Genomic DNA, 24759 nt, shown 5'->3' on the forward strand with positions numbered 1-24759 from the left:
TCTGGGGGCCTACAATTCAAAAAGACAGTCCAGGGTAGGTGGGCAGACTCTGCTCCACGAAGTCACCCAGAGATTGAAACTAACGGGTGCTCTGCCATTGTATAAGGCATCCCTTTTTTTTGGTCTGCGTGACAGAAATTAGATCTCTGAAACATTTGTGTTCCAGACAATAGGAGGAGAAGGAAAGGAGGGAGCATTACAAACAAGATCTTACGACCAAAGTTCTAGAAGTGACATGTGTCTCTTCTGCTTATATTCCGTCAGTAAGAACCTGGTATTTGGTGAGAACACAGGGGACTGAGAAATGTAATACAGCTGGGATGCCATGTGCCTGACTGGTAGAAGAAAGGAAAAACATACTTTTGTGGTCTACTTAGCAGTGTCTCTCACACCTGCTACAGAGGACTTTTATAAATTATGTAAAAGTAGTGTATAGATGGATAAAACTAAATATTTCAATGAAATGAAGTGTTCTGAGAAAATGTAAATGAACCAAATTGAAGGAAAGAGAGGTAGAAAATATAAAAAGATAATAATTCTTTCAAAAATTGCCTTTGTCTTAGGCAGTTTTACTGCTTTACTGCTGTGTCTTTTAACTTTCAATAAGTAAATACATACCATATTATATAAACTTCTTCAAAGCATTATAAAAAATAATTTGCCATCAATTCCTTTTGAAAAGGTAGAATAATCCTGATGCTCAAGCTTGAAAAATATAGTACATCAAAGGACATTCTAGACCCGTCTCATTGAGAATAGAGATGTAAAACTCCTACATAAAATGGTACGAAATATAATTCAGTAGCCTATTAAATGCATCATGCATGATGATCAAGCATGACTTATCTCAGAAATACAATGATGATTTAAGAAAACTATCAATATATGATTACTTATCTCCTGCTTCCCAAAAGAAACACTAAATACTACTACTCAAAAAATGAAAAGGCAAAAAGCATCTTTTCTTATTCCTGATTTCTTTGAAAATTGTTTTTTATAGTACTAGGCAAATGATGATTTTTTAGTATGATAAATAATATGTCCTCAACCAATAGCCAAAATATTTTACTGTGCTTTACACTAAAGTTGCCAACATAAGATACCTACTATCATTATTTTAAATGTTTCTCAAAAAGTACCTACCGATGGCTTATGTCTTAGTTCATTCTGTGCTGCTCTAACAGAATACCCGAGACTGGGTAGTCTATAAAGAACATAAACTTATTTCTCATAGTTCTGGAGGCAGGGAAGTCCAAGATTAAGGCACCAGCATCTGGGTCTGGTGAGGGCTTTCTTGCAGCATCCTCACGTGGCAGAGGGAAAGCTACAATGAACTCCTTCCATCAAGCAAGCCCTTTTATAAGGACACCTAATATCATTCACAAGGGAGGAACCCACAAGATCTACTCACCTCCTAAAGGGCCCGCCTCATAATACTATCACACTGGCAACACCTGAATTTTGGAGGGGACACATTCGTACCATAGCAGCTTAAAAACATTACAGATGGCTAAATAAGGAAAATCTGTAATCCCCTGCTCAACCTCTTCCTACTCACCCCTCCCTTTAATCCCCTTTCCAGTTTCTAATAATCATAGCACTATTTTAATTCCTCTATTATTATCTTCATATATATGAATAATAATATATTATTATCTTCATATATATGAATAATAATATATTATTATCTTCATGTACTTAAAATGCTTTTCATACACATAAAATTATTTTTCCTATTTTACCAAATATAGACTATCTTGATTCTTCACTGTATAATTAGGCAAACAGTTCTCTAGCATTCTTAGTAAATAAATTGTTATTCAATGTGTAGAATCTTGATAAATGCTAATTGTGTTTAGTAATAAATTGCATCCTAATTTTATTTTTAAACAAATTTGTATTTAATGCCTGTTGCTTTGAAACTTTCATACAGAGTATATACAACTTTTTTCCCTACCAGAAACCAACAGTGATAATAACTAAATTTAAAAGAAGAAGGTTTTTAACTTTTATTTCAAGTTTTTATTTAACAGGAGAAAAATATAAAATAAGAGTATATTTCTCTGTTCTTGAAATTCAGAAAATAGGGAATTAGAATAAAATATTTTTAAAAATCAGTCATATAATAGCATTTCAGAGAAACAGGAAAATGGGAAATGATGAAATAAATAACATAAACATATTGACCTATGCCTTCTTAGAGGGTAGAATGATGTAAGTGCCAAAAGTTCCAGAGAAGAAGATGATCACACAAACTGAACAAAATGTAACTACATAGAAACATGAAGAAAGATATGAACTTTCATAACTCTGTAAGTTCATTTTAATATTTCCTTGAGAAAACAATAAGAAAACAAATAATTGTTCCATACTTTAGTTGATATGAGAACACCAAATTTAAAATATTGGATTTACAAAAAGTCAGTAAAATTATATTTGTGATTTGGGAAAATGAAAAAGCAATAAAAAAGTTGTCACTCAAAAAAAAAAACAAACTTGAAATTTAGGACAGATGGCTAAGTAAATGCTTCAAGAGCAGTTAGAAAATACATTATCTGGCAGTGCATGATAAAAGCATGCAAATTGATCTGTTAGAAGAAACAAAACACTTTTAATGATAATATTGTTATATCTGCACTGAAGTCTTATATATTCAGTTTAGTTAGAGGAAATATTGTAAATCCATATTATTTGTATGTTTTTCTCTTTTAAGAGAGAGCTATAATGAAAACTCAATCCTAAGTAGTCATGGATATATTATGTAGTAAAGGATTTTCTATGCTACTCCAATGGGAACTCCAATAAATTCAGTGAAACTAATGCTTTCTAGTAGTTCTTAACTATAATTAAACTGTTTGCTCTCCTTTTGTGATTTTGTCACAGCATCTTAGAGTAATAATACATGCTTTGTGATTCAGGCCCAACAACAACTTTCTGGGGATCACGCACAAATTTGACTCATGAGTTGGAAGTAAACTTGAAAGAAGTCTCAGAAATTTCAGCAATATAACCCAAGAAATGTGGTACTTCTCCCATCTAAATAAATTTCTAATTCCAAAAACTTCTTATTTACCTTACAATTTCAAAGCATGCATTATTTATTTGCTACTGTATATAAATTAGCAACTTAGGCAGTTTGAGAAATATACTCTTTTACAATGCTAAGAGCACCATTTAGTGTACCTCTATAGTGTTTATTATCAGCACATGTTAATGATCAACAAAGTGTACCAACCAAATGGTACCCTAAGCTGAGTCCACATAATACAGTAAAGAGGGAATTATCTTTTGCCAATAAATCCCAGCAGAGTAAATGGATAATTTAGCTAAAAAATGTGGTCCAAAAAGTGAAGTTTGGGCCAAAATGCTGTGGACTAGTGCTTTGTACTGGGTATACTGAATAATTACCGGCATTCAGCATACTTCACTTTGTGTCCTTAGGTCAAGGCTAGAAGTTGCTATCACATCGGATAACTCATCATGTTGTATACGATGAATCATCTAGCTATAAAAATCCTTGTTTTCAAGACACTTCTATTGTTGTGCCTAAAGTATGAATATTAAGAAAGAGGAACTTCCACAAAATTATTGTGCCGCTGTGAAGGAATAGGTGCAAACTGTAAAAATGTGGTACATCTTGAAATGTAGGAAGGGAAATCAGTTAGTAGTCACTGTAACTGGATTCATTCATTTGTTTGATTTGTTGATTGCTTGACTATCCTATTTAAAATTACAATCCTTGCCTATTTTACTGGGAATTCTCTATTCCCCATCCTTTTTTCTTCTTAGATCGTGGATAAATATATTTGGTTTGTTTTACTCATTGTCTTTCTTCCCTCACTAGAATGCTGACTTTATGAGGGCAAAGATTTTTTTTCCTGTTACATTAACTACTATATTACAAAACTTAAAAATCCTTGACTGCATGTAAGAAGAGAGAATAAATTCCGTATTCTTATTGAATTTATTAAATATGTTTAAAGGCATAAAATGAAAATTCAGAAGCCATTTTAAAGGTTTAACTTGCTTAAATCTTCATCCAAATGATTTATTTTATTTTGCTTTTACATAATAGCAAGAAGAATACCCAGGAAACATATATAATTAAGAACTTTGAAGAAAACCCTACCAACCTAGCACATGATATACCTTTAAACAATGTAGCCTGCCAAAAAAGAAAAAAATAAATAAGCAATCAGTCAAATATTTAACTGTGAATTTTACATGTTTCTTCAGCAGCATCGATTACCTGTTGAATTTTAGTTCAGCTACAAATGAATACAAATGCCTATTCCTTTGAATAGAGAAGAAAACGTGTTTTATGTACGTCTTAGGCAACTGGAATTGAGGGAGAAATTATATCTCTGAACTACACTAAAAAGTTTTAGTAACTCAGTAAATTCTGTTTTGTCACTTTGTACACATGCTCAGTGTTATAGTGTACATTTGAAAGTACAGGTGAGTGTGATTTCCAAATTTGTCTTTTTTAATATGTCTTTTTATTGTAAAACAATTTTCTATTCTGCAGTTAATTATAACAATAGTGATAGGCTATGTCTAGCTTTTCATACGAAGAGCAATTTCTATATGACAGTAATTTCAGTCACAGAGATACAGATCAAATCTTTCTTCCTAGATCTGGCTGTAATCATATTTATTTAAACTAAAAGAGGTTGTGTTTGATGATATTTTTTTCTTCTTACCCTAACATTGTTGTATTAAAATTTTACACAAGTTTAGTTAAAATGAAAAAAAGCAATTTGCTTCTCATTTTTTAAAAACATGAGTGTTGCTATATAAAGCTCAATAGAGCAATAACTGACAAATGGTAGGTATTCCATTAATGTGCACTAATTGAAATTGCATGTTTTTTCTTAGAATAATAGACTCATGTTTCATCTTAAAATCTAAGAAATACTATTTCTTCTTTTATATTCATATGCCTTTTCAGAAGTTTAAAATTTTGACATTCATAGGTAAGCAACATTTCAGATAATCACATTTAAATCTAGACTTCCTCAGGAAATACTAAAATCATTGGCCTTAATTATTTAACAACTGTCAGTACTATAAAATAAACATATTTAGTATTTTTTATCAATTTATATACTGGGAAATGAGTGCTACAAACATACTGAGATTTTACATCTTATAATGGAATATTAATGCATGAATGAATACACTGAAATATAGGTGAAGATAATACAAGAGATACACTAGATACAAGTTTTGCTTTGAGTTCTCTTCATAGCAGAACTGTTCAATTCAAACTGATCTATCTTCAGCATATTTCTGATCCCTTCTTGACTGTTTTTAGTATTTGTAATATGTCTAATCAGGTTGAGGGATGAAATCTATGATTGTAGAACAGTTGTATGTATAACTTCCCTATGTAAGTATTAAATCTATAATGTTGATTTTATTACAAAGAGTCTAACCCAAAGTTTTTCATACTTCTATTTTATAAAATGCCAGGATTCCATGAAATAATTTGCAAGTGAAGCAGACTTTGAATTTTTCAATTTGATTTTTTTTATAATTTGTATGAGACTATTCTCTCCAAATCTAATTTTTTTCTCCTATTCAATCCTTTATTTACTTTTTTGTCCTCACCACCCTATATATTATGGCTACCAGTTACAGTATATCAGAAAGTGAATAATGTGAGTGTTGCCACCTATAGGCAGGAAATTTAATTATACTTGTTTATGACATAAAAGCATAATCTTAAAAAAGGAGAATTATTTTTGTCAACTCCTACAATCCACCCCGCCATCTTCAAACTTTTAATCTATTTATTCACCTATTTGTTTTTGATGTTGCCATTTCAGATGCCTGTGCCTTAAAGTATTAAAGCATTTACTAAGGCTTTTATTATTTTGTCATAGTACTATTTGCATTTACTATATCATCAAAATATCCATTATTAAATTTATTTGATTTCACAAAGTTTAAAGAGACTTGTTAAAACCAACTAATTAAACCAGTCATATACTAAACTATTGTATCTCAGTTTACTTCTAGGATGGGGAAAATTACCAGTATTTGTTCCCAGGCATGAAAGAGCATCCCGTCCTGCAATCTATTATCATTAGTCTTTGGTTTTGTGCCTTCTCTGTAATGATATAGGTTTGTTTCTCCTTTATTCTTTGCAGAGTGCTGCAGCAGCTCCCAGTCCAGTGCTAGGAAACATTCCCCCAGGAGATGGCATGCCAGTAGGTCCTGTACCACCAGGGTTCTTTCAGGTACTCAGAGAAACTCTGACTAGGAATGTTAAGGCATAGGAACTCCTGTTTGATTTTATTAAAGATATGAAGGAAGATAAGGCTATTTTAATTCTTAAGGTAAACAATAATGTGTAGTTAACTCTTGAATATTCAGACTGGTTATCAATTATATCCCTTTCTTCTTATGTTTTATATGTTGTTAGATTATGTATTTATTTACTTAGTCATTTTGTTGTTAATTAAGAAAGAAAAGGAGTTGAGAAATACAAATTAGCACATTAAATTAACTGTGGTAAATATTTTGTGGGAGAACAGACTAAATATGAGGTTCTGAAAAGAAATGGATATTAACTATACAAGCTATTCATATCTCCATAGACAAGATAATTAAGATTTGGCTGTACTTTCAAAATATAACTAAATTATAACATTAATTTATCAAGAACTGCAGGCTATATCAAAATATGTTTGAGAATTATCTTTGGGGCTTTTAAGCTGGAATTTTTATTAATATTATATAACATTTTAAGATCAGATTTCAAATATATGTGAGTATTCTTAAATTTCAACAAGACCACTTATTTTAGCAATGATGATAACAATTTTATAATGACAATACAGTACAATACAGTATTTAACTTTTTAAAATTTCACAGCATCCACTTCTTAAATCTGACAGTTTTCTAACTCAAACCAGCATAAATTCCAAAATTTATTTTTAAATTAATTATAGTTAATTTTATAATACCCTTTAAGAAAATTAAGAACTTAGGAACTAAGAACTAGAGTTGAAAGGCATTACAGTACCTAAGGTAATGTGCTGTATTGTTAATGAATTACATTAGGTACTTATAAACTAATTTGTCAGTTCAGTTTCGTATTTTCAGAGTCCTTCATAATCATTTGTTAGCTAATTCACACCATCATTGCAGGGTCATCAATGTACTTATAAATGTGAAAATAAAGAAATACAATTATAAATAATTTTCCAAAGTATATCAATTGAATAAAAGGTCTTAATTAAAACAGAGTTCCAGCTGTAGTCCTTTAGAACATGCTTATTTATTCAGCTACTCTGTATTAATACCCAAGTAGTCCAGAAAAGTCTTCTTAGAGCTCACATTCTGTCATGGGGGCCCTATCTTATAATCTAGGAATAGACTGTAACTCTTGATTATTAATTAAACCACCACCATTTCAGATATTGATAATAAAACTAACACTTAACTGCTAACTACATACCATGCTTCATTCTAAATGCTTTACATATATAAACTCTAATCCTCACAATATCCCTAGATGTAAAATATGTATTATCATCATTCCCACTGTACAGATAGAGAAACCAAGGCATTGATAGCTAAGTGATTTATACAAAGTCAGAAAGTTACAGGGCTTGGATTCAAATCAAAGTATCTGGACTTTTGCCATTGAATTTATCTTTTAAGTCTCGTAGTTGATTGTTATTCATGAAATATTTCCAGTTCATTTTATTTTTTCCTCATCCCCTTATTTTTCTTGCCAAAGATGGGTAGGAGTTAACAGAGTAAATCAGAATAATGTATATTTGAGAGTTACTGAAAGTCTCTAAGAGGCACTTTTAAAAGAGGGAGCAGGTTGGGGAGGAAGCCAGATTCTTTCATTCTAGGGTTAAGCAAAGATGTATAAATCCATACATTTTCATTTTCACATTTTGTAGAATGAACTGTTCTCCCTTTCCCTATCTTTTGTCTCAAAGTCTCGGTAAGGGTAATTGAAACAGTTAGCTTTTAGTTTTTCCAGTGTGATAAATATTTGAGTACTACTGTATGCCAGGCACTGTAGTAGGCATCTAAAAACGAGCAGGTGTAGTGTGTACCTTCCTGAAGCTTATGGCATAGCCCGTGAGGCATTATTAAAAATAAATAACTATAATACAATGAAATACGTGTTTTAACAGAGTAAAGTTTAAAGTTCTGTGATGACCTGGATGAGACAGCCATTAAATCTACCTGAGTTGGAGATAAGAGTAGTATGGAAAACATTGTCCACCAAAATAAGCAGAGGAATTACATTTCAGAAAGTCAGAATAGTATAAGCAAAAGTGTGACTGCATCAAAATGATCTGTGCAGAGGTGTTCAGAGTAATACATACAGAAGGTAGGGGGGAGGGTAGGTAGGAGTTCCAAGACATAAAATTGGAAAGATATGCGCTAGCATGCCACATGTTAAGAACTTGAGTCTTTATTCAGTAGGAGCCATCAGAGATCTTTAGGAAGGGCAATGACCTGAATTCATACTAAATGGTAGATTCAGGCTGTGGTAGGCACCTGTGAGAGAGTTGTATACAAAATCCCTGCCCTCAAGAAGCCCTACAATGTGATAAATGAGAGAAGAGGCCATTACAGCACAGAAAGAAAATGGCTGTAGTGTTCTCTTAGAACAAATCAGGGCCGGACGCGGTGGCTCAAGCCTGTAATCCCAGCGCTTTGGGAGGCCGAGACGGGCGGATCACGAGGTCAGGAGATCAAGACCATCCTGGCTAACCCGGTGAAACCCCGTCTCTAGTAAAAAAATACAAAAAAATAGCCGGGCGAGGTGGCGAGCGTCTGTAGTCCCAGCTACTCGGGAGACTGAGGCAGGAGAATGGCGTAAACCCGGGAGGCGGAGCTTGCAGTGAGCCGAGATCCGGCCACTGCACTCCAGCCTGGGCGACAGAGCGAGACTCCGTCTCAAAAAAAAAAAAAAAGAACAAATCAGAAGGCCCCCAAACCAAATCTTGGGAGATGTGTAAGAAGTATTGTCAAAATAGTAAATGAAATCCAATTTGGCACTTAAGGATGAGTTATGAGTTAGGCAAAGGAAAAGAGGGGAAGAACTTTCTAGGAAGAGGGAAAATAATTTACAAAGATCCAGAGGGAAAAGGAGAGAGAGAGACACCAAGGAAAACTGGAGCTTAATTAGCTAAAGGGAGAGTAGCTGGTGATGAAGCTTGAGAGGGACGGTAGGGCCCTTGTAGGTTAGAAGAGTTTGAACTTGATCCTAAAGGCAGTACTAAACTACTGGAGGATTTTAAGCAGGAGACAAACATGTTCATATTTGCATTTTTAGAAAAATCAGTCCAGCTACATTGTGTAGCCAGAATTGCAGAGGAACAAGTCTGAAGATAGGGAGAGAATTTAGGAGTCATTTACAGTACTCCCAGTGAAATGTAATGGTGGCCTTAACTAAGATAGTGGTGGTAAGTATGGGGAGATATGAAATAGATTTGAGAGACAGAAATAAATGCAGGATAATGCAAAATAAGGGAATTCAAGGATAATAATTCTGGTTTCTGGCTCTAATCTGGGCAGATGTAGGTACCATTTTCTGAGCTACAGACCACAGAGTGGGGAATACGTTTGAGGTGGTACAGATGAGGTTCCCATGAGTCCTCCAATCAGACATATCTATTAAGCTGATAGACCTGTCGTAGGTTTGAGGTCTAGGACGGTAATCTAAAACTAGAGATAAAAATTGCAGGGCCATATCATATTAAGGGTACTCGAATCCTCAGGGGTGGATGAATTGTCTGGGGAGAAAGTACAGAATGAGAGGGTAAGAGAATATACAACTGAACTACCAAAAACACTAATATTTAAAAAGAAGAATCCATTACAGATGCAGCCCTGTTAGTAGTAGGTTGCCTATGATAGCAGCTCAAGGAAGAGACTTTCTGAACTGATTCAAGATCATTGGCAGTAGAATTAGAAAGGAATAAACAGTTCATAGTTATGTTTGGTAGGCCTTCATTAACCAAAGTTGGGGTAGAAGAGAAAGAGAAGAATCAAGGATGATTCTGAGATTTCTACTTTGGATCTCTGGATAAGTTTAGTGTTTTTATCTGAGTAATGAAAGACAGGAGATTGAAAAAGTTTCAGATATGTTTGAATTTGATACACAAGCCATTTCTGTTTCCCTAGGCAAACTATTTCAGCTAATCCCAAGTACTTTTTTTCCTCTATTCAACATTTAAATGTCTCCCTATAAATGCCTCTTTAAAGTATTAACTCAAAGTACCAAAAATTTAAAAAAGACATATAATATTATTATCTTTTGGTACATATAATGATGGGATCAAATGACTCAAATATGTCCTAAATATCCACTGGTTTCCTGCAGTTGCTGAACTACAGTGTGATTCTGGCCGTAATGTCAAAATACATATCGTTAGTGAGGAGTAGCTGCCTTCCATGAGTAGAAATAGCAGCAGACAATCATAATTCAAGTTCAGACCCCCATTTCTAATCTAATTCCAAAGAGATGTTGATCTCCAAGAATGATCCAAATCTGGAGAACCTGTAATGGAGTATCAGTTCACAGTTCATAAACTCTAATACCCAAGATCAGGCACAATCCTGATTATTAGTTCAGGACAAGGCAAAGAGGAATAGAAGCAACTGGAAAAGAGCTGGGTGTGGCTCCTTCAAGTGACAAGGTCCAGAAGGCTGGCTAGGATAAAGACTCAGATTCTCCAAAGAGCCAAACTTGGATATCAGGGAATTCCTGGTTCAAAAGAGACTTAGTCAAAATGGTGTTAAATAGTTTTTCCAGCCTCTCCTGGTTGCGGTTAGAAATTATGAAGGGTAGTTACCTCCTATTGCCTTTGACTTGTAGATAATGATATTTTATAACTTACATTCTTAGTAAATGCAAAGCTTATTTGGAGATAGCCTGAATGGACTGGGCCGAAAAAGAATTTAGCCTGTTAGAATTAGTGAATAAGTGAAAGTAAAGAAGAAGAATTTATAATTTGCAAATGAAGCCCCACCTAAGTATTTCTGAGCTCTCTTTACTTTGTGATCGTACTGTAAAAACTACACTGAAACATTTCTCCTAAATAGACAAACATACTCCCTTTTTTCCTGTTTACGTTACAGAACAAGCTCCCTCTTTGACTGTACGTATAAACTTAAATTCATTACCAAGTAGAATGATCACAAACTCTGAACTTGTGAATCCATAACAACTACATTCGAAAAATACAATGAATTAAACTCTAAAATAAATAATTATGATGTGACTTCATACACTTAATAAGTCCATTCTGAAAGGCAGTCTTTAGTGTCTTTCTATTTGTGACATTGTTCATACTTAAACTTTGATGTTTTTATTGAAATGAGAGAGCCTCTGTTGCTGAGCAGGACACCAATTAAGTAAAATCAGTGGGACTAGTCAGACATGCAAAAGGAGGTATAAAGTTAGTAAAATAAAGCCATTTAAAGTATGACATGTAGTTATTTACTTGGAGTCTGTTTTCAAATGAATAATTTGTATAAGAAACCCTGTAAGTCTTCAAAATGACACCATGGAATGGATGAATGACTTTAGAGCAGCTTTCTTAAATTGGGAAGTCCTGCTTCTTGGGATCCAGAGGGAAGAGAGTAGACATGGCCATTGATCTAACTAAAAGTTTGGCAGTTTTTGTGGAATCAAGTACAGTATCTTGATATGGTGTGAATACACATCCATTGTAGGCACCCAGAACTGAGTTTGTACTCTTTTACATCCCTGTCTTATTCAAAGATTTCATAGTATGCTAAGAAATTTGAGTTATGTATTAAAAGCATTGATCTGCTGTTTATTCATTCTCATGGCATTCATACAAAAGGACAGGCAAAGGACTTTGATTCCTGTAATATAAATAGGTAGCAGCCTTCCTTATACCAAGTGGGTTTACTTCTCACTTGTGTATAATGATCAAAATAATTTACTACTAATAAAATGCACTAAATAACACAAAAGTACTAATTCTTTTCTTTAAAAAATTAGAGTATTAACTCTGTTACCTTGTAAAGTTCTGTAATTTTATGGACGAGTAAGTAACAAGGAAGCTTCTCTTGTGAATTTACTATAACTTATAGAACATTAATGCAATGAACATTTCTTATTTTAACCAAAAATATATTGAGGCAGGTAAAAATGCTTTTTCCTACTTTATGTTCTTTATCACAAGAAAACTTTTAAGAAGGAAACTATAACTTCTTTATCACTCTAATAACTAAATATATTCATATCCTTTATATAAAAATACAACATAATCTTTTAATTGGTGCTAATGTGGATAATATCTTTGAGTCTGTAATCTGGGATATACCTGAAATATCTAATTTTGAACTCTGTATAGACCTTTGTTCTCTTTTATCATGTATTTTGATTTTTATCTTGGCTATATTTACTATATTTTAGTCACTAGATCTTTAGTTTCATTAGCTGAAACTGTTGAAAAACTGATAATATGTTGATGTTGGGTTGTAAATTTAAGACTTTGACGTGGATAAGATTATAAATACATCTTAATGATAAAGGATACCAAGTAATTTAGTTTCAGACCAAGGTGATCATTCATATTTTAAAATCTAAGTAGAACGAAACTCGGATATAGTAGAAAATATGTGATAGCAGGTTTTAAGTCACATTTTGTTTGCAGGCCTAAGATTGGCAGTGGTAAAGCTGCCTTGCCATCTAGTGGTAGTTTGCAGATATCTCCACTTGTTCAGGGCCTTTTTCCAGAGTTTCTATTTTTAGCAAGGCTGCACTGTAGCAAGCTGACCTAATGCTTTGACATAGTAATAACGCAATAAGAAAAAAAAATAGTAAGAAATTTCCTCTTTTCTCCATGGTGGTATTATTGACTAGGAAGGCTCAATATAAACGACATTCATAAAGCAACAAGGACAATTTTTGATATTTGTACAATATTTGTACAAATTTTGTAATATTTGTACAGTATTTTTGATATTTTAAAAGAAAAAGATTCAAAAATGAAAAAAATAATTATTTAATATAACACTCGAAAGTGAAAAAGAAAACCAGTAATATATGGTTTTACAAGTCCTGGTTAAATGTTTTTGGGAGATAGATGTTTAATTTATTTCTGAAAATAAATTCTGCATTTTGAAGATACCTTAGTATCTATATTCATCTCTCTGCTATTCCTATTCAGACTTTGTAAATCCAGCCATTTATATACATATAATTACATAATCTACATGCCTTCTCAATTTCCTTCTGTTATTAGTCTTGGCATTACCTTCACTTCCAGTGGTTTGCCTTTCCTCTTATCTTTCCTCACTATGGCTGTTTCAGAAATTAGTCTCAGAAAGTACTCTGAGCCAGGAGAAACTCCCTTTCCCTCTCAGGAAGTTATAGATACCATCTCAGATCTTAGATAAATGAACCAAAAGATTACTTGTTATATCCTTCTTAGTTTGAATGAGAAGGGTACTGAAAATCTGAAGTAGAATTAATTTATTAGACTAGAATATCTAACAGCATTAATATATATAGTTCGAAAAATTCAGACATTAGAAATAGTATTTCTCAGAATTAAATACACCCAGGGTTTAGATAGTGGAAGTGAGGAAGTTGGCTTATTTATCAAACCTCAAGAAATAAAAACTAAGTTTAATTTTCTTAAAAATATAATTTTGAATCTTTAAAGAACAGAGATTCTAAATGTTGAAAATAGAGCAAATCTTTCCCTGTTATAAAGATAAAAGCAACTAAAAAAATACAGGTGCCTAACAACTGCTGACTTTGATAATGTTGTCCTGCAGTTGTGGTAATAGTTTTTCTGTCCTCAACTATTAGAACAAATTAAAACTGCTCAGCTTGTGTAACTAAGTAAGCTTTTTTAAAAATTGCAGTTCAGGCAACTGAAGACCCTACAGCAGTAACTGGATGGACAGAGAGCAAAGAAGGGAGTGTCAGGTATTCAGAGTCTTTACTTGGGTTTTCCAGTTAGAATCAAATGCAACACTTTCCTATTAGAAACCCAATTTTTTGTTTTTTATTTGTTTGCCATACCGAGTATTTAGGAGAAACGTAGGTTGGTCATTCTAGACCCAGTATTAGGTTTTCCTTTCACTTTCATGCTACTCCTGCAAGCCAAAGATGTCCAAGACATTTAGTATGAAACAATAAAGCATCATAGTTTAAAATCACATCTGAGATAAGAGCTTAGCTGTTGTTCAGATCATTTGAAATTATACTTTTTCTTTTGAAAATATTACTGAAAATTCTTCCCAGAGTGCTGTAGTTTTTATTGAAGTTTCTTGATTTAAAAAAATGTATATAGAGAGCAAATTGTAAATATGCAAAGACTATTTATAACACAATTTAGGTTTTATTTTAGTATTGGTTACAGCAACAAAAATGCTCCACATTCTTTGGGGAATTAAAGATAAGGAACAGGTTATTAAATATATTATTAATTACCTATTTAGGGGGAATAGATTTGTCTTAAGCATGTATTAGAAAGACATTAGCTTTTTAAAAGAATAATTTATTACTGGGTAGTGTTCAGGAACAATTTGTCTTATGTTCTATGTCAGGGGTCAACAAAATTTTTCTGTGAAAGGCCAGATAGAAAATATTGTAGGCTTTGCAGGTCACACGGTTTCTCACAACCACTCAACTCGGTTGTAGCATAAAAGCAACCAAAGACATTGTGTAAATTAAAGAGCATGGCTGTGTTTTAGTAAAACTTCACTTACAAAAAAAAAAAACAGGCGGTGGGCAACATTTGGCCTGTGAGCCATAATTTGCCTACTTCTGTTCTACATGAATGTGATAAAAGGTAGCCTATGAGAGATCCAAAGGGTAAGGACCAGAGTTTCTCTAAGGGGGTTCTGTGGAATACTAATACGAGAGTCTTGGGGGTCACCCAACTCTTAGGGGACTAGAATTCTTGGGGGTAGGGAGGATGGGGCCACAAATCCTTTGGTTTTTGTTATGGTTTTGTTGTTTGTTTGTTTTGTTTGTTTATTTGTTTGTTTTGAGATGGAGTCTCGCTCTGTCACCTCGGCTGGAGTGCATTGGCGTGATCTCGGCTCACTGCAACCTCCCCCTCCTGGGTTCAAGCGATTCTCCTGCCTCAGCCTCCCGAGTAGCTGGGATTACAGACATGCACCACCACACCTGGCTAATTTTTTGTATTTTTAATAGACATGGGGTTTCACCGTGTTAACCAGGATGATCTTGAGGTCTCCTGACCTCATGATCTGCCCGTCTCAGCCTCCAAAAGTGCTGGGATTACAGGCATGAGCCACTGCGCCCAGCTGCATCTGTTATTTTTTGACATTTTAATAGTAGCCATTCTGACTGGTGTGAGATGGTATCTCATTGTGGTTTTGACTTGCATTTCTGTAATGATCAGTGATGAGCCTTTTTTTCATGTGCTTGCTGGCCACATGTATGTCTTCTTCTGAAAAGTGTCTATGTCCTTTGCCCACTTTTTAATGGGGCTATTTGTTTTTCCTTGTAATCTTGTATAAATGCCGTATATTAATAGATGCTGGTGGATATTAGACCTTTGTCAGATGCATAGTTTGCAAATGTTTCTCCCATTCTATAGGTTGTCTGTTTACTCTTTTGATAGTTTCTTCTGCTGTACAGAAGCTCTTAAGTTTAATTAGATGCCATTTGTCAATTTTGATCCAACAGATTTTTATGATAGTTTGGACATGTGTTGGCAAGATAAAAAAACAAGTCAAGGATGAATGCAAGGCTTTTGTCCTGTGCAGCTGGAAAAATGGAGTTGTTTACTGATGTGCATAAAACTTCAAGAGGAGGTGTGAGATGGAATATTAGAAGCTTGATTGTGAACTTGTTAACATTGAGACGGCTGTTAGACATGCAAGAGGTTTTGAGTAGGGAACAAGATGTGAGAGGCTGGATTTTTATGTTTGAGGCTTGAGCTAGAGATATAACTCTGAGAGTCACTAGCATATGGATTATATTTGAAGCTATGAGCCTGGATGACATCAACAAGATAGTGAGCATAGATGGAACAAGATGCTGTGCAATGATGGATCCCAGGACACTCGAATGTTAAGAAATTAGGCAAATGAAGAGGAACCAGCCAAAAAAAAGCAACCCTTGATACAGGAAGATAACCAGGCAAGGAAGTATGCTGGAAGTCAAATGAGGAAAATGCTTTGAGGAGAAGAATGATCAACTGTATCCAGTACTGCTGATAGGTCAGATGAGTCAGTGGCTCACAGTTGACCATTGGATTTAACAACAAGGAAGTCATTAGTGGGCTTGTTCAATGCAGTGCTGGGGGTGAAAGCCTCATAAAAGCGCATCTAGGTTAAGCTGAGAAGAGAGAAATTGGAGGCAATGAGTATGGCCAATTCAAGGAGTTTTGCTTTAAAGGAAAGTGAGGCATGAGGCAGTAGCTGGAGAGAGAAGTCAAGGGAGATCAGAGAAATGCTGGTAGGAGTGAAATGTTGGCTCTTATAAACTAAATTGAGGAACAGAGAAAAACAGCCCTGTTGGCAACTGTGGGAAAAGAGTATCTGCTATTCCCATCCTCCCAAGCAATCACGTACCATTTTCAGTATAAGAAACAATGCTAGGGGGCTGTGCGCAGTGGCTTACACCTGTAATCCCAGCACTTTGGGAGACTGAGGCAGACGGATCACGAGGTCAGGAGATTGAGACCATCCTGGCTAACACGGTGAAACCCTGTCACTATTAAAAATACAAAAAATTAGCCGGGTGTGGTGGTGGGCACCTGTAGTCCCAGCTACTCGGGAGGCTGAGGCAGGAGAATGGCGTGAACCCGGGAGGCGGAGCTTGCAATGAGTGGAGATCGCGTCGCTGCACTCCAGCCTAGGCAACAGAGTGAGACAACATCTCAAAAAAAAAAAAAAAGGGAAAAGAAACAACACCAGGGAATAGAGAATAGAGTAATTGAATACCCTTTGTACACAGTAAGATGCTTATCAAAAAAGAGTAAAGTATAATTACTTAGAATGCCTGCAAATGTGAATACTACCTTCTCTATGTCATTTTTGTATTCTATAAATAATCTCTGACATCACAAATACCTTTGACATCCATTTGGATTTTTATCAACTATTGTGTGTATGTATTTAAGATGCATATATTTCAAAATGTATGCGTGTGTGTATATATATTTATGTATATATTTATATATTTTATATATGTATATATTTATACACATTTTATATATACATATTTTATATATTGTATATTTAAATATATATTTATATATATTTTTATATACTTACATATCTATTTTTATATATTTACATATATATTTATATATATATATATTTGAGATGGAGTCTCCCTCTGTCATCCAGACTGGAGTGCAGTGGCACGATCTCAGCTCAGTGCAACATGTGCCTCCCGGATTCAAGCAATTCTCCTGCCTCAGCCTCCCAAGTAGCTGGGATTACAGGTGCCTGCCACCACACCCAGCTAATTTTTGTATTTTTACTAGAGACGGGGTTTCATCATGTTGGCCAGGCTGGTTTCGAACTCCTGACCTCAGGTGATCTCCCTGCCTTGGCCTCCCAAAGTGCTGGGATTACAGACGTGAGCCACTGTGACTGGCCTCAAGATGTGTGTTTCAAATGGGGATTCAGAAATAACTTTAATTTGTGCAATTTGAATTCTCATTTTGCTTATATTTATACTTTCAGCATTAGTCAAATTAGTAAGCTCTAGTTTCAAAACAGACTTCTTGGTGCTGTAATAATTTCTCAGTTCTATAAAATATAAAAATCTGTACCGGGTGCAGTGACTCATGCCTATAATCCCAGCACTTTGGGAGGCTGAGGTGGACGGATCACAAGGTCAAGAGATCAAGACTATCCTGGCCAACATAGTGAAACTCCGTCTCTACTAAAAATACAAAAATTAGCTGGGCATGGGGGCGCACACCTGTAATCCCAGCTACTTGGGAGGCTGAGGCAGGAGAATCTCTTGAACCCTGGAGGCGGAGGTTGCAGTGAGCCGAGATTGCATCACTGTACTCCAGCATGACAACAGAGCGAGACTCCGGTCCAGCACTTCGGGAGGCTGAGGCGGGAGGATCACAAAGTCAAGAGTTCAAGACTAGCCTGGTCAGTATGGTGAAACTCTGTCTCTACTAAAAATACAAAAATTAGTTGGGCGTGATGGCGGGTGCCTGTAGTCCCAGCTGCTTGGGAGGCTGAGGCAGGAGAATCACTTGAACCTGGGAGTGGAGGTTGTAGTGAGTGCCACTGTACTCCAGTCTGGGCAACAAAGCAATACTTCATCTCAAAAAAAAAAAAAAAATCTTTTATAGAAATACCGTGTTACATAGTTCAGATATGAGTTGAGTGGCTTTAAGTATAAAACATCATGTCTGTAAGTAACCAAATGAATGTGAGAGTATTTTTTTCATTCCTAAATAAGTAAAAACATATATATAACCAGCCAGTTATATCAGAAGACCAAGCCCATAGGCCAGTTTCTATAACAAATGCTGTTATCTCTGCATGGGAATTTGAAAGGACTACCACTTAATCAGTAGAAACTTCTCAAGCATATCAAGATATCAGAAACTTAGGAACAAAATGCTGTGCTTTTCTGCAGTGATATATTTAAATAAATTGAAGTATCTATCTTCCATACTTCATCTGGAGCAAGTTTACATGAAAGTAGGAATACAAAGTAGGGAAAAGGGAGACAAGAGGAATAATTTTGCATTCTTTAATGAAAAGTTAAGGTGATTTTTAAAAATTATTGTTTTAGCCTCTTTTTGATTAAATCAGCCTGATATTTTATCCTAAGTTATAAATCTCAAATCCTTATTTTCTTACCCAAACTGGTATTTTTTTAAATATCGGTTAATCTGTCACTGTCATTTTAATCAGTAGTAGGAGGCAGCACAGGAGCACAGTAACTCCAGATACTTGCCTCACACCGAATTTTTCTGAATATAAATGGATTTAAACAAACTATTTAAAATTGTTATAGAATATTATTAAACCATTCACAGTTTATTAGACCAGCAGACAGCTTAGTCTCCCATTCACAATCCCATTCTCTGTTGCTACACACCTTTATCAAATGAGTACATAGTAATGAAGGCTTGAGAAAAAGTCATCTTCTTGAAAAGGCTCGTAATGTCAGTGACCAATATTGATGCTTAGACTAAATCCATATAGAAGAATCCACTTGTTTGTAACTCTGCTCTGTTGGGTTAGCCTTGCCAAAATAACATCAAGAAAACGATCTGTCATTGCTTTACAGTTATTTTATGTGAGTTATTTTAATTAAGTGTTGATGATAGAATATCTAAGATGTATGGGAGATAAACTGCATACTTATGCTTATCAGCAGAATATGCCAGCACAAGTATGTCATCTTGTGAGCTAAATTAGTTTAGTACTAGTTGGAATTAAAATGTGTTAATCAGGAATGTCTTATCCACTGGGGTGTCAGTAATGTCTGATGGAGATGTTCATGAAAAACAGAAAGGAAACTAAACAAATTAAGATATATGAATTGTAAAGTAACTTTGACAAAATTCATTTGATGTATAATTTATGCATCATTACTTTTCTACAGAAAATGTATGAAGTATCTCATGGAATGATAAAACTAAAAATATGTGAACATTCTTTAATGAAAGATGGCTGAAATAAGGATGTCACAATACTCTAGTGATTTTTCAAAGTAATATTCTCAATATTGTTTATTTAATACTTATTGATAGCATATGACTTCAAGAGAGTTAACACATATAAGTTTAAAAAATGATTTGCTTGTAAGTAAAATATAGAATAGCAACATACAGAATAGAAATCTATATAGAGAAAATCATATACGGTAAAGATAATGTAACTAAAAAAGGGTACATCATGAATAATAAGTACTACTTTTTTAAAGAATGTTTATGCTTTTGGTTAAATCTTATAGCAAATGTATTTTTATTACTTTTGCAGAACTATGAATAAATAATTTTACAGTCATTTTTATCATTTTCTAAAATTATGTTTTAGATTCTAGAATAATTTTTATGTCCTGGAATTCTGTCTTCAACAGAATTCAACACTGTTTCAAACCAGTGCATAGAAAATACCAGAGGAAAGATTAAATCTGTCTAAAGCCATGTTTACGCAAGTCCACATAAGATAGATTTGGTGTTTATGTAGTTAATATAATTACTGAAGATAACCCATATTTTTCCAGGCTGTATTTCACTTTATACCTTGTGTTTTTACCTAAATGTTGAGGGAAGAAAATTACTTTTTGGCAAATAACCATTTACTTACAGGTTTTTAATGTGAAGATGGTTATGTGCTAAAGACAATATGATATTAAGAAAGCAGAATGTTTTATGTTTTTACTCAAATGCTGAGCCTTTTCTTAATGGAAAGAAAATATTTCAACTAAAATATGTTGTTTCTCAGACCTGAAGATTATAGTTTTTAAAATATATTTCAACCTAAAACGTTAGGATCCCATGTATAAACATGGCCTTATATAAGACACACCTGAGAGGCAAACTGCTCTATAGAATTGTTAGGAGTTCTTGTGACTGGTGTATGCTTCAGAAAAAGATCAATAAGTTACCACACTTTTCTTACAAAATTGTATATAAATTAACCTGATATCCTTTTGTTCTAAATCATGGTTACTAAATACTGCTATTCTGTAAAACTACCTAAGACTCATTATTTTCAACCCTGTCACCCCAGAAACAATGAGAGAAACCTGAAAGCAGGAGAGAATGAAGGGCCTTATTAGTCATCTAAATTGTAAGTTCTCTTGTATATTGTTAGTATGGATATTTGGGTCCCCAGCTCTTTGTTTTTTACTTACTCTTACTAGGACCTCTTGAAGATATAATTTATCCTAGTTAAGCGAGCAGGATTTCCTCCTCTAGACATATTTTATAAGCATTTTCTCATTAGACAACCAGATATGTTATACCAATAGTCTGATTTACTCTTTACCCATCAACAGATACTGCCTATTTTTAACAAGACAAATAAATTGGTCAGGTGAGATTTTATACAGGAGGACCAAGTTTTATTATACCTTTTGTAGGCTTTTAGTCTTCCATTAGGGTTGTTGATCGCTTGGTCAATGGGCCAGCTACTGAACCAACCAAATGTTTACTGAACATTTGCTTCATACATTCTCTCTTTGAGTGTGCTAGCTGCTTTCTTCCATTCTTCATGAACCACATTATAATGAACAGCTTTGTTATAATGATAATACTTAATATCGTACCCATTTACCACCATTCTCTACTCATCCTCTACTATTCCCTCAAAAACACAAATAAGTGGACTAAAGACTACATATATTGTCAGAACTCCACCAAAAATGTTCAAGAAAAGAGAGAGCTTTTGAAATTTATTTTATTTCAGTTGTTACATTTCTTTTTAGTCTGGTGAATCAAGAGCATATGCTAGTTAGTGCTTTATGTGCAAATTAGCTTGCTTTCCTGAAATGCCACTACTTTTTCTCCTTTCGTGTTTGGTAACTAAAGAATTCCACATTAAGTATTTAATAAATGGTTGCACAGTTGCTGGGGGACTGAAAGTGCCAGATCAAGCCATTTATTTATGTACCACATACTTCTTATGACCAACTGATCTTAAAATGCACCTAGTACCTAAGTGTGTACCTGCCATTATTCTAAAGGTATTCCTGTAGCAGGGTGTTATAAAGAAAAGACTAAAATGGCGGTTAAGAAATTTGGTCTTCGGTTTTCTTTTACATAAAATCAGGAGGATGATCTAGTAAACTTTAAAAAGTTAAACTTCTTTCTTGAACATGTTTCTAAAAGGCATATTCAAATAAAATTGCATAAATAATATTTTATTATATATGTATAACACAGAACTTGCAAAACTTCAAATGAGTAATTTTGTGAAGAAGTTTTTTGTTAAGTAAATGGTCACTTGCTAAATTGTTTTGTAAGTTTATATTTTCTTAAACCTGGTAATTATATATTTCTTACAGTCATTTAAAAAGTTTTGGCCAGGTGCTGTGGCTCACACCTGTAATCCCAGTATTTTGGGAGGCCTAGGCAGGTGGATCACATAAGGTCAGGAGTTCGAGACCAGCCTGGCCAACATGGTGAAACCTTGTCTCTACTAAAATTACAAAAATTAGGTGTGGTGGCACATACCTGTAGTCCCAACTACTCGGGAGACTGAGGCAGGAGAATTGCTTGAACTCAGGAGGCGGAGGTTGCAGTGACTGAGATTGTGCCACTGCACTTCAGCCTGGGTGACAGAGTGAGACTCCATCTCTCAAAAAAAAAAAAAAGTTTTAAAACTTCTAGGTTTTCAAATTTAGAAGCTAATTTCACATGAATAATTTTATCCTCAAAAAAGTCCAAAGTTACTTTAAATTAGTTAAGTCCTGTATAATTGTGTGCTTTAGAATTGTACCTCGGACTTCTAAGTTTTCTGATGTGTAAGCTGTCTTAAATGTTAATTTGTTCATTCTAAGGAAATTCGTGTTATTCTTTTCTTCATCATTGATTGTTCCAAATTGTGCTCATAAAATAAAAGATAGAATATAGAAAATGCTTAGCGATTGACATTTTAGAGGGTTTTTTTTTACTTTATAATGATTTTTAATTTTCTTTATTATTAATTTATACTGAAAGACTAAGATTTAAAGAACTTTTAAAGCCAAGATGAGATATAATGAGATACAAGGTGAGATATAATGAGATATAAGGTAAGATATAATGAGATACAAGGTGATTTATATATTGCTACATCAATTTTAGGTATTCTAAGAAATACTGGTCTTATTTTAAGAATTAATTATCTTGACATTAAGATAGTTGTTGCTCTGATAGTATTTTGTATTCTTTCCTCTAAAGTGGAGTTCCTTCATATCGGAGTATATGTTATACCACAGTGTACTAAATCCTCTATGATAAGTGGTATAAAGTGCTGAGGAAATAGGGGAAATGGAACCTATAGAAATTCTTCAAAGAGAAAGGGGTATTTCAAAACTGGCCCTTGGGGAATTAATTTACTTGGCAGAGAAAGGGGAGTACAGTGTAATCTCAAGGAATAAAGAATATAATTCTGGTGTTGGAGAATCATATTTATATGGGATTTTTAGTTTCTATTGACAGTGTTAGAAGATATTAACAAAATTAACATTTGAGCAATGTGTCATTTAAGATGTACAGTTTTATCATATATATCTAAAAAGAAGTTAGGGCTTAAAATAGTTTGTATCACCATTAATTTCAGGTAAATAATATATAAAACAGTTTCATTAAGGGGTCTGGGAGCTTCAGAAGGAAAAGATTTGGACTGAGGGATCTACCTTTAACTAATATGAGGATGAGAAAGAGCTGGTTCCTTCTGATTCTTAGGGAATTGAGATAAAAAGCTAAGGGCTTATGAAAGTTCAAAATAAGGGGAGGGGAAACTACTGCTTTTGTGCTAGCAGAAAGGACAAGAAATAAAGGAAAATCTCTCTTTTAGGAAAATAGAAGTCTAAAATTCCATGAGTGATTCTTGATGTAATAGAAAAATAATTATTTAAAACATAATGGCATTCATTCTGAAGTAAATTATGATTCTAAGTGGTGTAATTTTTTCTCCAAAAGACTACTTGGAGGAAATGAGCTGTTCTGAACATCTGGTTTGTGTTTCTATTGGAGAATTTTTTTTTCATTTTGTCACCAAATATTTATTGATTTTCTTGGCTTGTATATACTTTTATTTCTTCCACTTTGGGTTTTTCCGTTTATTTTAGACTGTTTTAGTTTGGGCTGCTATAATAAAATGCCATAGATGGGGAAGTTTAATCAACAGAAATGTATTCTTTGGAGTTCCGAAGGCTGGGAAGTCCAAGATCAAGGTGCCAGCCAATTTGACTCCTGGAGAGGACCCTCCTCCTGGCTGGCAGATGGCCATAATGCTCACATGGCGGAAAGAAAGAGATCATCTCTCTTGTGCCTCTTTTTATAGGGGTGCTAATCCCATTCATGAAGGCTCCACCCTCATGACTTAATTACCTCTCAAAGGTCCCACCTCCAGATACCATCACATTGGAGATTAGGATTTCAACATATGAACTTTATGGAGACATAAACATTCAGTCCATAGCATACACAGATCACTAGAACATGTAGAAATGAGAATTTATACCTATAAATGTAGTTTCCATATGTCAGAGTACTAACTATGCTACCCAATTTATCTTATAAGTAAATAAGCTTACCTTATGAGTTTTTCCTAATTTTGAAACTTTTTTAAAAGCATAGCCTTGATCTTCAGTATTTATAGCACTACATGTTCTATCAAATAGGGATGATGTAATATGACTTTTGAGGAAAGACACCAGATTGAAATATTATTTTCCCTGGGTTTTTATTGAATCTCGCCATTTGGTGAGGAGAACATTCTATTTGTCTCAGATTAGTGGACTGATGTAGAAAACAATTTTTATAGAAAATTGTTTCCTATTAATTATAAGACTATGAATCTTGAAAAATCCTAATCAGAGGGCAGTCATTTTTATCTGCCTTGTTCACTGATATATCTAGCCACTTAGAACAGTGCCTTTGTGGGTGTTTAATAAATATTTAATGAGCAGGACATAACGGTTCATATCTGTAATTCCAGCACTTTGGGAGGTCAAGGCAGGAGAATCACTTGAGCCCAGGAGTTTCAGACCAGCCTGAGCAACAGAGTGAGACCCCATCTCTACATTTTTGTTTTTTTTTTTTTGA

The 24759-nt window shown here is 34.1% G+C and overlaps 1 protein-coding gene across 16 annotated transcripts in view; it reads left to right on the forward strand.

Annotated features, from left to right (window-relative positions):
* The window catches only part of SSBP2 (single stranded DNA binding protein 2), a 323926-nt gene that overhangs the window by 226800 nt on the left and 72367 nt on the right, over positions 1-24759 (forward strand). For 11 of the 16 annotated variants that reach the window (XM_037982164.2, XM_073014639.1, XM_007977074.3 and 8 more), the window contains one exon: positions 6156-6245. The exons of the other annotated variants lie outside the window; for them this stretch is intronic. In XM_037982164.2, the coding sequence (XP_037838092.1) occupies positions 6156-6245 (90 nt within the window). The remainder of the gene's footprint in view (positions 1-6155; positions 6246-24759) is intronic. 16 annotated transcript variants of the gene reach the window in all.

The sequence above is a fragment of the Chlorocebus sabaeus genome, chromosome 4, assembly GCF_047675955.1.
Source record: "Chlorocebus sabaeus isolate Y175 chromosome 4, mChlSab1.0.hap1, whole genome shotgun sequence".
Classification (NCBI taxonomy): domain Eukaryota; kingdom Metazoa; phylum Chordata; class Mammalia; order Primates; family Cercopithecidae; genus Chlorocebus; species Chlorocebus sabaeus.